This window comes from Triticum aestivum, chromosome 2B (assembly GCF_018294505.1).
Source record: "Triticum aestivum cultivar Chinese Spring chromosome 2B, IWGSC CS RefSeq v2.1, whole genome shotgun sequence".
NCBI classification, from domain to species: domain Eukaryota; kingdom Viridiplantae; phylum Streptophyta; class Magnoliopsida; order Poales; family Poaceae; genus Triticum; species Triticum aestivum.
The window spans coordinates 21,347,062-21,359,575 of record NC_057798.1 but is presented as its reverse complement, the minus strand read 5'-3'; the positions used below and the strand labels follow the sequence as shown (position 1 = coordinate 21,359,575).

The window sequence follows — 12,514 nt, the reverse complement described above, 5'->3', positions numbered from 1 at the left end:
TTTTCTATTGGTCGCAAGTACATTTACCTTCTTTATTTATTTTCTTAAAATTAAAGTTATGGTCATACCTTGGTAGTTAGATTTTTTTGTGTCACAAATTTTATTTGTATCTGTAGAAACCAAGAGCTGATCTGAACAGTTAGAGAAGTGAGGACAATATGTTCCAACACTAACCAGTTGGCCGTGTATAAAAGCCATTGGCAAGGCAAGGAGTACACGCACATCGAGCTTTCATTTGCAGTGAAGTTGTGTAGCTTAAGCAGCCTAACAAAAGAGTTGTCAGCTTAAGGCCTAGGCAACATGACGCTTAAGCTCTTGGCCGAAGTGAGCCCGCAGGAGTTGCTCCAAGCTCTTGCCGAGCTCCAAAACCACATGCTCGGTTACGTCAAATCCATGTCGCTCAGGTGTGTGGTTGATCTAGGCATCCCCGAGGCCATCCATCGCCGCGGCGGCACCGCCACCATCGCCAACATCGAGGCAGACGCAAAGGTACATCCCGGTAAGGTTGCCGACCTCCAGCGCGTGATGGAACTGCTTACCACCTCTGGCATTTTCACCGCCACTGCCGGCGCCGGGGATGGTGACACCGTGGTGTATGGGCTAACCACGGCCTGCCGTTTCCTTGTCGGCTGGTGCAACCTGTCCCCTATGGTTCCCTTTTGCGTCAACCCTCTCGTCGTCTCCTCCTTCTTCAGCATGCCTGAATGGTTCAGGACCGAGCCCGAGGCCACCGGCGCCGCCTCCCTCTTCGAGCTCGCACATGGCTGCTCCCAGTGGGAGATGGTGAGCAAGGACGCCAGGTTCAACGACGTCCTCAACAACTCCATGGCCGCCGATAGCCAGGTCTTCCTCGAGGTCATTATTGTCGACAAGGGCCGCATCTTCCGCGGTCTCAGATCGCTCGTCGATGTAGGTGGTGGCAATGGCGCGGGCACACAAGTGATTGCTAAGGCTTTCCCGCGCATCAAGTGCACAGTCATGGACCTTCCTCACGTTGTCGTTGCCGGGCAGGCCGCCGCCCGTGATGACAACCTGAGTTTCGTCGCCGGTGACATGTTTGAATCCATTCCATCCGCCGATGCTGTCTTACTCAAGGTATATACCCATCCATATCAAGCGCACGGTCTCTTCATCAGTGTCTCACATGTGATTCATTGCACCCTTATTACTCACTCAAAACTGGTCGACAACAGGTGTCACATTTATTTCGATTGTGATCAAGTGTGCAAAAAGGAAATAAACTAAAATGGTATTAGTTCCTCCCTTCACAGTACGCAGTAGTACTTAGATATCCAGGGCCTACTAGCCATAAGAAAAGACACATATACCCATATTTAATGACAGGAATGCATTATACAGCACTCGAAACTCTTATGTTGCCACAATTACCAGTAGATGATGAAAATAATAGAATAACCCCACTTCAAATTTTATCCGTGGACAAAAATTATGTAACTTTATCCATTCTGAGGAAACTGTACAAATATTATGCTCTACCCGAAAACGGTCATGATTGAACAGAAAGATTTGAGGGAAAAAACAAGGGTGAAGACAAAACGAATATCTATGTGTGTGTAAACGCTCATGATTGAACAGAACGATTTGAGGGAGAAAACAACGGTGAAAACAAAACATATATCTATGTGTGTGTGTGTGCACGCGCGCACACACACATACGGTGGCGCTATCGTGAGCGAGCGTGCAGAATGCTTGCCGCTCCGGCCATTCCTCATTAAGCGGGCAGGTCGCGTCTGGAAGGCCTCCTCTCCGCCACTAATTTGTTGAGGGTAATGTTGTGTGCAAGAAAAAGTAACACGTTTAATTTTGTTACCATGCATGGTCACGACATCCCGACTATGAGGTCATTAATGAGTGACAGTAATAGATTAAGTATAGGTGGTAATGGACGTGGATTCTTTACAGTCATCCATGGTTTGATCCCTAATTTCTACATATAGTAACGAATTACTACATGCTCACTAATTGGAAGTAGTAAAAAAATGGATGGGATGGTAATTCTTTATCATGCAGTGTAGTGAGTCATCAATGGTGTGATCCCTAATTGCTACATGTAGTAACGAATTACTACATGAGTCATCAATGGTTTGATCCCTAATTACTACATGATAAAAATTACTACATGCTCACTAATTGGCAGAAGTAAAAAAGATGGATGGGGTAGTAATTCGTTACCATGCAGTGAGTCATTAATGGTTTGACCCCTGACGAAGCGGTGGACTCTGGTCGTAAGTTGTTACGGTAGAAATTTCATGAACGAGCCCGCGGGGTTTGGACGAACGCGCAGGGTTCGGCTAATTAGAGCATCTCCAGCCGTTGGCCCCTCAGGGGGCGCCTAAAATCGCCGTCTGGGGGCGAGCCGACGCTAAAAAAGGGCCTGGGGGCGAGTTGGCCCCCAGTCGTTGGCCCAGGTCCTCCCCCAGACGCGTCTGATTTTTTTTAAAATTCAATAAGTTCAGCGAAGTTCGGTGAAAACAAGTCTAAATTTTGGCAAACTTTGGCATATATTGTTTCGCGACGCGTTTACAAACATAAACTAAAAAAAGAAATCACTGAAAGCGGAGTAGTCGCCTTCGTCGCCGCCATCATCGCCGCCGCCGCCGTCGGCCTTCTCCTCTTTGACGCGGCCGCCCCTGCTGGACCCCTGCCCGGCGTCGCCGTGGCGGACTGGTGGCGGCGGCGGCGGCGCGTCGTCCTCGTCGCTGTCGTCGAGGATGACGACTCCTCCTTCTTCGCGGACCCGGCGGCGCTGCTCGAAGCGCCGCAGGGCGGCGATCTAGCTCTCCCGCTCCATTGGCGGCGAAGTAGTGGGGGCGCGTCGTGGCGTCGGGCAACGGGGGAACGGGCACTCCCCGTTGCTCAGCCTCAACCCCGTCGTCCCGGTGCGCATGTCCGGCGGCGCCGAGATGTTGGCCTCGAACAGGAGCCAAGACTCCTGTTCGTGGAGCGAGCGGCGGCCGAAGCCATTGGCCGCCGCAGAGTCGCCGGGGAAACGTGCGGCCATCGGGATAGTGAGTGATTGGAGTGGGAAGGGCTCGGCGGCGGCGTACGGGGAGAGGGAGGGCTCGGCGGTGGCGCGCTGGAGAGGGAGAGCTCGGCGTCTAGGCTGGTGTGGCCAGTGGCGAGGGAGGCCGGCGGCTTAAATAGGCGGGCACGTGTGTACGCGTGGCGGAAGGGGAGGCATCGCCGCGCTGCCCAGTGACGCGCCGCCCGTGAGGAATCAATGGCAAGGCTGACCGGCGGCGGCAGCCTTGGCATTGATTCCTGCGGAAACTGAGGCGATGAGGGCGACAAAGCGCCCGTCTCGCTGACTCGGCGGTTCCGCGTCTGTTTCGCGCCAAAATCACTTGCCCCGGCGCCCACAGGCGCCCCCAGCGCGCCGGGTTCGGCCTGGGTCTGCCGGCGCTGATTTCGGCCCAGGCCAGCGAAAATCGGGCTCCTGGGGGCGCGACTGGACCGTTTTTTCGGCGCTGACGCGAGAAAAGCACCTCGGGAGGCTGTTCTGGGGGCGCGGCTGGAGATGCTCTTAGCGCCTATACTGACTGGTTCGATCGAGCGGCCGGAGCATACGCTAAGATAAATACGCGTATACGGCTGCGCTATTCTGAGTGTGTGCGCATTTTTAGGTAATCTACGCGCCGACCGCTGCTCCTAATCACTCGCGGGTGTGTGAGTGGCGGAGAAGGAAGATTTTGAGGGTAACGGCATGTGCAAAATAAAGTAACGCGCTTTATTTATTTCTATTACCATGTGTTGCTCTGATATTGCGTCACTACTCATTGCTAGTAATATAGTAAGCACGGATGGTAATGGTCCTAGTTTTCTTACCAGATGTAAAACAGTGGCTACTCATTGCTAGTAATATAGTAAGTCTGAATGTAATGGACCTTGGTTTTTTACCGGCTCTATAATAAGTATGAATGGTAATGGACCTATGTCTTTTACCAGCAGCGAGAGATGAAGGTTTCATCCCTATTCATTGCCAGTAATAGATTAAATGTAGGTAGTAATAGACATAAGTTTTTTTACCGACACTAAGACAACGATGTTACACATAGAGCAGTTTTGGTTGTAAGTGTTATGATTGATTTTTCCCACGTCGCCCGCGCACTTCGACCTGGTTAGCGCGTCGGTCTAATTAAGCGGCCGGAGCGTAGGATTGGGCAGAATACGCGCATGCATTATAAACAATATTTCACATATATACGACCTATTCCTGGGAAACATGCCCTTTGGTCTCTGGCTTGTCAAATGAGTAGTGTAATGGGTTGGATGCATGGGGGAAAACTAGTAATCCATGGAAGATGATATTAACTGGTTTGAAGCTTTGATAGAATAAATTAAGGGACTACAACACAAAAAATACTTTAAATATAATTCATAGGATTACTCCTATAACTTTATAATCACATTTTCATGTAAAAGTAGCACAATAAATCCTTATAATGAAATTAATGTTTCCTTTTTCTTCTTCCACTAAATTGTTTTCTTTTTTTATTCTAAATTGTTTCTATATGTATATCTCCTAGAACATTTTGCATGACTGGGGTCACGACGACTGCGTCAAAATACTTCAACGTTGCAAGGAAGCCATCCCTGCCAGAAATGCTGGAGGAAAGGTGATAATTATAGATATGGTAAGAGGATCTGCAAATGGCGATAGAAAAATCAACGAGATGGAAGCCATACAAAACTCGTTCATGATGTATATCACCGGGGTGGAACAAGATGAAATTGAGTGGAAGAGGATATTTTCTGATGCTGGCTTCAGTGATGATTACAAAATTCTGCCAGTATTGGGTCCCTACTCAGTAATTGAGATCTACCCATGAAAGCTCGGTGAACTATACCATATTAATTGGCATGATAATAAGTTGCACACATACCTGAAGGCCGACACGTTCTACGTATGTGTGCATGAACTGTATGTGTGTTGTCCTTTCTAATATTATTTTAAGTGTAATCGTCTCTAGAAATTGTCACTGTATTTTATGAAATTATATATCATGGTGAGATCGATGATTGGGTTTTATTAGACCAAGCAGGACTACAATCTTTTTACGATATTTTAAAAATTGTTGTTGTTCTGTTTCTATCTTGTTCATAGGAAAATACTAGTGGTTGAAATAGCCACTCCTTTTGTTTCTTTGGAGTACTTCTGCAGAATCATATGATTATTGGACAAACATGGCAACCCGCCACTAAAGAAAAGTAGTCTGTGGCCGGACACCACTGAAGGTCTGCCTGGCAACCCGACAATGGTGGTTTCGTTGAGTAGAACTAACGAGTAAAATAATGTGATAGGTAATGTTTTTCTACTTTCAGAATAAATAATAACTTAAAATAAAAAAATAGTTGGTGAAAGTGTTTTCTTATGCTAAAAACTGCACCGGGGTTGATAGATTCAGCAAGTGTAACTCTCCATAAGAAAAGAAGACGGCAAATAACGTAGTCATGTGAAAAACTGCATCTTAAATATCTCATGCTCATGCTAGATTGTGTGTAATGAGCTGATGTTATATAAGCAGTACGTCCGTAATTCTATATAATGATACCCTCCCCGACTCTATAGCTAATAACCCACTTGTAGATCGAGATACCCTCTGCATCATCCAAGTTCTAATTGTAAGACAAATAATTGCCTTAACCAAGATGACATACTATTGTATTGCATGATTTCATTGGAGGCCCAACACAAATATTTAACCTTAGTGGCAATAATACATTGCAAGACTTTGCCATTTGCAATCATCACGATAGTATACTTACAAGATTAAGGCCAACTCATGCACGCCTTTCCTACTACGAACTACCCACCTAAACTGGCCAACAGAGAAAAAGTAAAGTAATATTAATTCACCATTGGAAAAAATTGTTTGTCTCTAGAATGGCTCACACTACCTTCTAGTCTTATACTGGCAATCATGCATGTCCAACACACATGTAAAGAAATATCAATTCAATATAATATAATATAACTAGCACTAGTACAAACGTAACAATATGATATTAGCTAAGCTTCCGTGGTGGGTCAAACAATGATCCAACACAAAAACACTATTCCGAGGAGGTTGGTCATAAGCCGTCATCTCTCAATTTTGTGGACCAAAATGGAGTGTCTGGGAAAGATAGTTATTAACAGGGATAGTGTCGTGGAATTAACACGTCAGATGTCCTTAGTGTGAAGACTTAGTCGCGAGGCCAACACATCTATGTGGTAGCTTGAGAGGGGTTGAGCGGAATCGAGAGACGCAACACAAGACAAGGGTTTAGACAGCTTCGGGCCCCGGAAAACATCATCCGGTAAAAACCCTACATGCTGTTTGAGGCTAGATCTCATTATCATCACGAGGGAGTCGCCGTAAACCGGCTCTCCTCTAGTTGTGTCTAGCCCTAGAGATTGTTTCTTGTTTGTCCCTCTTTGGGGTGCCCTGCCCCTCCTTATATATGTTGAAGGGGCGGGTTACATGTGGAGTCCAACTCGTACTTTAACTTAAACTATTTTGACTTCCTTTCCTGGGCTTCTCAACGTCTGCCGGTTTAACATTGTCTGCCGGTTTAACATTGTCTGCCGGTTTAACAACACCTGCCGGTTTAACATTCTGTGCCGGTTTAGCATTGTCTGCCGGTTTAACAACACCTGCCGGTGCTACCATCTGTCTCAACTCTGCCGGTTTAACACTTGCCGGTTTACCTTCTGTCTTAGCCATCTGTCTTAACTATCTGCCGGTTTACTATCCGCCGGTTTATCAAGTCCCGGCCGGTTTATGACTCCGGCCGGGCCATACCGCGGGGTATATCCCCGACATTATCCCCCAGTTTAATTTGGATTTATCCATGTTAAACTGATCCTGATCATCCTTAAGTCCTTGTCACTTCCTTCTTCTAGAAAATCCGGTTAAATAGACCAGCTTCATAATCAATTTGCTGATATTGGTTTCTCATAGAAAATATATTGTGAAGAATAACTCCTTTGATTCAGCTCTCAATGCTTAAAAACAATTTTGGTCCTTGAAATACTCATCTGATCTTCAGCCGGTTTAAGAATGTAAAACTTGACCGGTTTACAAATATTGATGGCACCAGATCATAATTGTTTGTTGACATCAGCTTTGAAAATATACCTCTTATATGCTTATGACTTGTAGCCCCCAAGTCTTAAGAAGGTAGCATAGCAACATCTTAAGACTTGCTTCAATATAAATATCACAATCTTGAAGAAATCCAGTTTATTCATCTCAATCACTAGTCAGAACTGAGTATTCCACATATGTAGCCCCCAAGTGCCGGGTCATTTATGCAATAATGAGCAGGGACTTTGTAAATATAATCATGTAGATTTGAGCAATGATGTGTAGCCTCCAAGGGCCGGCTCAGTAAGATAATATTGAGCTGGGACTTTGATATATACTTCAATGAAAATAACATCATATGATGTAACCCCCATCATGGGGCTTGAATTCACGTCCACAAGGTTAAGAGCCTTGTGCTTTACCAACTGAACGGTGGACCCTTCAATATAATGAATAAAAAGCTTTGTACCTTGAATTTGTTTGACAAGAGTAATTGGTAGCCCCCAAGGGCCGGCTCATTATAATGTGATGAGTCGGGTCTTCAATAAGATGAACAAAGAATGACTTTGCATTAGTCCCCAAGTGTCATGGTGCATGCTTGCAGCGACATGAGACTTGCATATTTGATGTAATCTCAACTTAAATAATGTAGCCCCCAAGTGCCGGGTTGTAAGCCTGCAGCAACTCGGGACTATTCCTTCAATTGTAGAATAAAAATCATATCCATTGATAATATGATAGCCATTGCGCTAAAGCGACTTTGAAAACCTTAATCATAATACTGGTTATTAATAACCATAATAGAATTCCAGCCATGTTGGCTATTTGAATAATATACCCAATGATTTATAAGAGCATAATTCCAATGGCGCAATCCAAATATATGCTGGCGACTTATAGTCCAAAGCCAGGCCGGGTCAATAAACACCGGATTATAAGTGATTATGTACTGACAACTTGTAGTTGAAAGTCGAGCCGGGTTAATGAACACCGGGTTAATTTGATGACTGATAGTCATGACGGGTCAATAGACACCGATTCAACATAAAATTTATCAAAAGATAAAAATCTTGACAAAGGCAAATAAAACCGTGTAGTCGAGGCTTTTTGGGGGCTGCCAGGCCCAAATTCGAGGCTTTTTGTGGGCTGTCAGGCTGCTGAGTTGAACCATTTAACAAAGCCTTTTAAGATGGACCTCCAACTAACCAATCACCGTTTTAACTTTGACAAGTGCAGGGTCTCAATGAGAGTAACTGTCAAACGTTCGGAGGGCCGTGCCAGGATGACCTGGATAGGAGTGTCTTACTTGATGAAGGCGGGTTAACCCGGGGTTTTAGGTAAATATACCAGGCTTCCAAGCCGTGGGTCGATACCCGGCTACAAGGGTCCATTCAAACTCCTTGGTATTTGACACAAGGAGCCCCCAAGTAACGTGATGAACTGTGCTCATTGGGTGCCTATGTTTGAGCTGTGCATGGCAACAAACTTTCTTTGGCCCCTTGGGTGTGAAGCTCCCAAGCTTTGTTGTGGCATGATAGCCGGATTACCAAAGTAACCAGAGCTGTGCTCTTATGATAATATTGGCTTGATAGCCGGATCAAGAGGGTAGTAACGCTATGTTCTCTTCGATGAACACACCTATGTTTGAACAGGAAGCCCCCAAGTGATCATATGAAGATGAGCCCATAAGGCAGGATACCCATGTTTGAACCGCGCGTCAGGGTAGCAGGTCCTCTTCGGCAACCTTTAACGTTTTGCAAGAGATAAATTCTTCTTGAACTGGTGGGAGATAAATTTACCTTAAACCAGATATTAAACCAGAATCCTTCTTTCTAAGCCGGATATTTTCTGACGGCCTTTAAATTTGCACCCATATGGCGGTTTAAGGTCCTGCATTTAGATAACTTTGCAAGCCAGAGTAATTGCTCTTTTAAAGAAAGCAATACATAATATAAAAATATACTAGATGAATTTTACCTGATACGCCAGGCCAGTAGTTATCCACCGCGGAGTTGATGATCACCATGGTGAAGCGGAAATCAATCATGGGTGAATCCACCGTAGGAGCAGACAGATGAGTCGGCTGCGATATTATGGGCCGGTGCGGGTGGGCAAGTTGTCCTCCATATTGTAAACCAGTGCGGACGCGTGAACTGGCCGTCTGGTATTTTCTTTTTGTCGAATGAACGCGGACGGTTGCTTTCCTCCCCTATTTATCCTTACATAAGTCAGAGAGGCGACGTCCACGGGCGGCTCAGGAGGCCGTGGTTGACCCATCATCCAAAGCTAGCTAGTAGCGAGTCAGTCAACCTAATTGACCGATTTCAGGTAGCCATACCATTCCTCTTCTTGTAGACAACGCCATAGCCCGGGTTATTTTTACTCTGGCCATCACGTGGTCAGTAACCACTTTTTTCACTGCGGCCTTAGAACCAGAAGATAATACAAAGGCGCTTGAAATTATTTCCCAGCTCATCACTTTATCCCGTGGTCCTCATCCACACATTCTCGCCTAATCTCTTCATCAAGAGTACCAGCACACCATTTTCTCTCTGCATCTCATTGTCCCCCATCTCTCGGTCATGCTGGGCGCGCGCAGAGGCGGAGCAAGGAGCTCGAACACAAGCCTCGGCGGCAACTTGAGGCTGCAGTAGGAGCGCTTCAAACCGGCTCATGCCGACGGCGCTAATACACAGGGCAGACGCAGTGCAAAGGCAGAGGCGAGAGCGAGGAAGCAAGGCCGGGCTGCGGTATAACCCGGCGAGGTAAAGCGGCAGAAGGAAACGACCGGCGCCTCGTGGTGATGGCGGTTCAGAGTTGAGACCACGGCCATCAGTCAAGCCGGCAACATCAGTGAAGGCAGGGCATCGCGGTCACATCTGCGCGAGGCAGCGACGAAGCGGGGGCTGCGGGGCCTCTCGGCCGTGGTGACTTACGGCGACGGAGGAGGCGAATCCAAGGTGCGGCATTGCAGGTCGCAGGGGTGGTTCGGATGCGAGCGCAGGCGCTTGGTGAAGGCGCGTGGCGACTGCACCAGCCGGCGGGTCAGCGGGGCGATTTGAGGATGTGACCCGGCGGCGGGGTAGGGCCGGCCCGAGGTGGCGAATCAGGGCCGACGCCTCGGAAGCGCGTCCGTGATGGTGAAAACGGCTCGAGGCCCTGCCGGTTCGAAGGACAAGACGGACGGCGGGTCGTGGCACGCTCTGGCCGCCCCCTATCAATCCGGCAAGGTCGAGGCACGATATCCGGGTCATATCAGCGCCGGGCCCATCCAAATCCCTGTCGTCTTCTTTACTTTAGCGATGGCGGTTTGTGCCGAGGTGGTGAGCCGGTGAGGCGAGGTGGAGCTTTAGTAGAAGAGCACCGGAGATGTACAGCCGTAGCAGGGACGGCCGGATGCATAGGCAGGAGAGGTGTAGGTGAGCGCGGCGACTTGGCCGAGGCTGTGCTCCAGGAAAATCATGGCCGCGGGAGCGGTGGTTCATGCCGAGGTCGAACAAAGCGGATCGCGGGGTAGCTCTAGGCCTTAGCCGCGCATGGAAGACGCGAAGGGCCGTCCGGCGGCGGTAGCAGCAGCTCGCAGAGTGGCCACGGCGGCGACTCGGAGGGGGTGGCGTCGCAAGGTGGCTGACGGAGGCAGCACCTGAAGCCGGTCTGCGGCTGGTTCACGGCGAAGGAAGGAGAGGATGCAACAACGAGTGGTAGCTCTGGGCCGGTGAAGGGAGGCGAGTTGCAGCGAGCCAGTGGCGGACTAAGGCAACGGACCGGTTTGATGCGCGAGTCCGTGACAGCTTTTCAGCAGAGACGTCGGCTCATGGGCGGCGGCCGACGACTTTGCAGAGCCGGCAGGCGGTTTAGGACCATAGTAGGGCCAGTCTGGTGCTCAGCGGGAACGGCCATGGCCGGTTCTGCGAACAGAGGTGCATGCTGCAACCTGGCGGGGCGAACCGCGCGGGACGGTGCTGGTCAGGGCCATGGCGTCTATGGCGGTTTAAGTGTTGTGAAGGTAGCAGGGCGGCTCATGGCACAGCCGAAGTAGTGAAAGGTGCACTGGTAACCGCGTTGGGAAGGTCCAGCGAGAGGAGGCCTGCGAAGTGTGGTGACTTGACCAAGATCGGTGGTGGCAGCGAGTTCTGTGGTGACTCGGCAGAGGCTGCGGCCACACGGCCGTAGTAGCAAGACCCGCTCGGAGACGGAGGCCCCGATCAGTGCAAGATGGAGGCGGTTTGACGCAAGTACTGCAGCTGTATTTGCCTTGGGCATCAATTAAATATAATAGCTGATGTTTGCGTTGATGTGTGATGACGCAAAGCAATGGTAGCTTCTTGATCTCCAGGAGAGAAAGTAGTACTAATTTATTGAATTGATGCAATATACTCTCCTTGATTAGAGCGTTTTTGAGACGGCGGGGCGGTGGAAATTTGTCTTGACCTCAGATCCTTGTGCCTTTGAGATGTTACTCCTTTGCCCGTTTATTTTTGTATACTCACGTGGACTAGTAGCAAAAACTGCTTTGGGACTTGGAGCTTTCGACTTGAGCATGGAGCAGCAGTGCGACGCACCGAAGCCAAAAAACTTGTCCTTTCCTTTCACGGGATCAACTCCTCGCGCTCTTTCCTTTCAACACCTTATCTTCTAACTGATGCCGACAACTCCTGCTGATATGTTTGTTTTTGTCGCCCTATCCTCAGGGGTGGCAGTAGAAGACACCAAAATACGTAAGCGTTCGGTGCAGCCGATTCGCTTCAATCTCGACGGAAAAAGAAATCTCCGGATTGGATCTTGATACGGACAACTGTTTGCTTATCGGTCTTGGCGACTCCTGTGCGTAGCGGCGGCGATTCGGCGAATCAAACAAAGCAACCGTATTTTGATAACTTTGATACGTGTAGATGAAAACCTCCTTTGCACTTGGCTATCTCGCAGCGATGAAGGAAAAGGGTGATCCGGCCACGGCGGATCGCCTGCTTGCATGCAACGGCGCACACAGATCTTAATTTTCTCAGACCTCCTAGATTATAAATTTTGAAGTTGACACAGATCTTTTCAACCCGGCTCTTCTTCATCCGAAAAATCACGAACTTCTCGATCCCTCGAAGAGATCCCTCCAAGAACTCAACACCACCGTGCGCGAGCCCCATGGTGGGCGCCAACTGTCGTGGAATTAACACGTCAGATGTCCTTAGTGTGAGGACTTAGTCGCGAGGCCAACGCATCTATGTGGTAGCTTGAGAGGGGTTGAGCGGAATCGAGAGACGCAACACAAGACAAGGGTTTAGACAGCTTCAGGCCCCGGGAAACATCATCCGGTAAAAACCCTACATGATGTTTGAGGCTAGATTTCATTATCATCACGAGGGAGTCGCCGTAAACCGGCTCTCCTCTAGTTGTGTCTAGCCCTAGAGATTGTTTCTTGCTTGTCC

General features: G+C 48.4%; 1 protein-coding gene across 1 annotated transcript; it reads left to right on the top strand.

Annotated features, from left to right (window-relative positions):
• Nucleotides 1-246: 246 nt before the first annotated feature.
• LOC123040060 (acetylserotonin O-methyltransferase 1-like) lies at nt 247-4,909 on the top strand. Its single transcript, XM_044463003.1, has 2 exons — nt 247-1,095; nt 4,548-4,909. Exons 1-2 carry the CDS (start codon nt 301-303, stop codon nt 4,848-4,850), a joined length of 1,098 nt encoding a protein of 365 aa, XP_044318938.1. The 5' UTR covers nt 247-300; the 3' UTR covers nt 4,851-4,909.
• The last annotated feature ends 7,605 nt before the right edge of the window (nt 4,910-12,514 follow it).

Excerpts from the sequence above, each read along its gene's own strand:
- LOC123040060 (XM_044463003.1), top strand. The coding sequence starts at position 301 with ATGACGCTTAAGCTCTTGGCCGAAGTGAGCCCGCAGGAGTTGCTCCAA. Across the intron at positions 1,096-4,547 it reads CCGATGCTGTCTTACTCAAG|AACATTTTGCATGACTGGGG; the intron begins GTATATACCCAT and ends TATATCTCCTAG.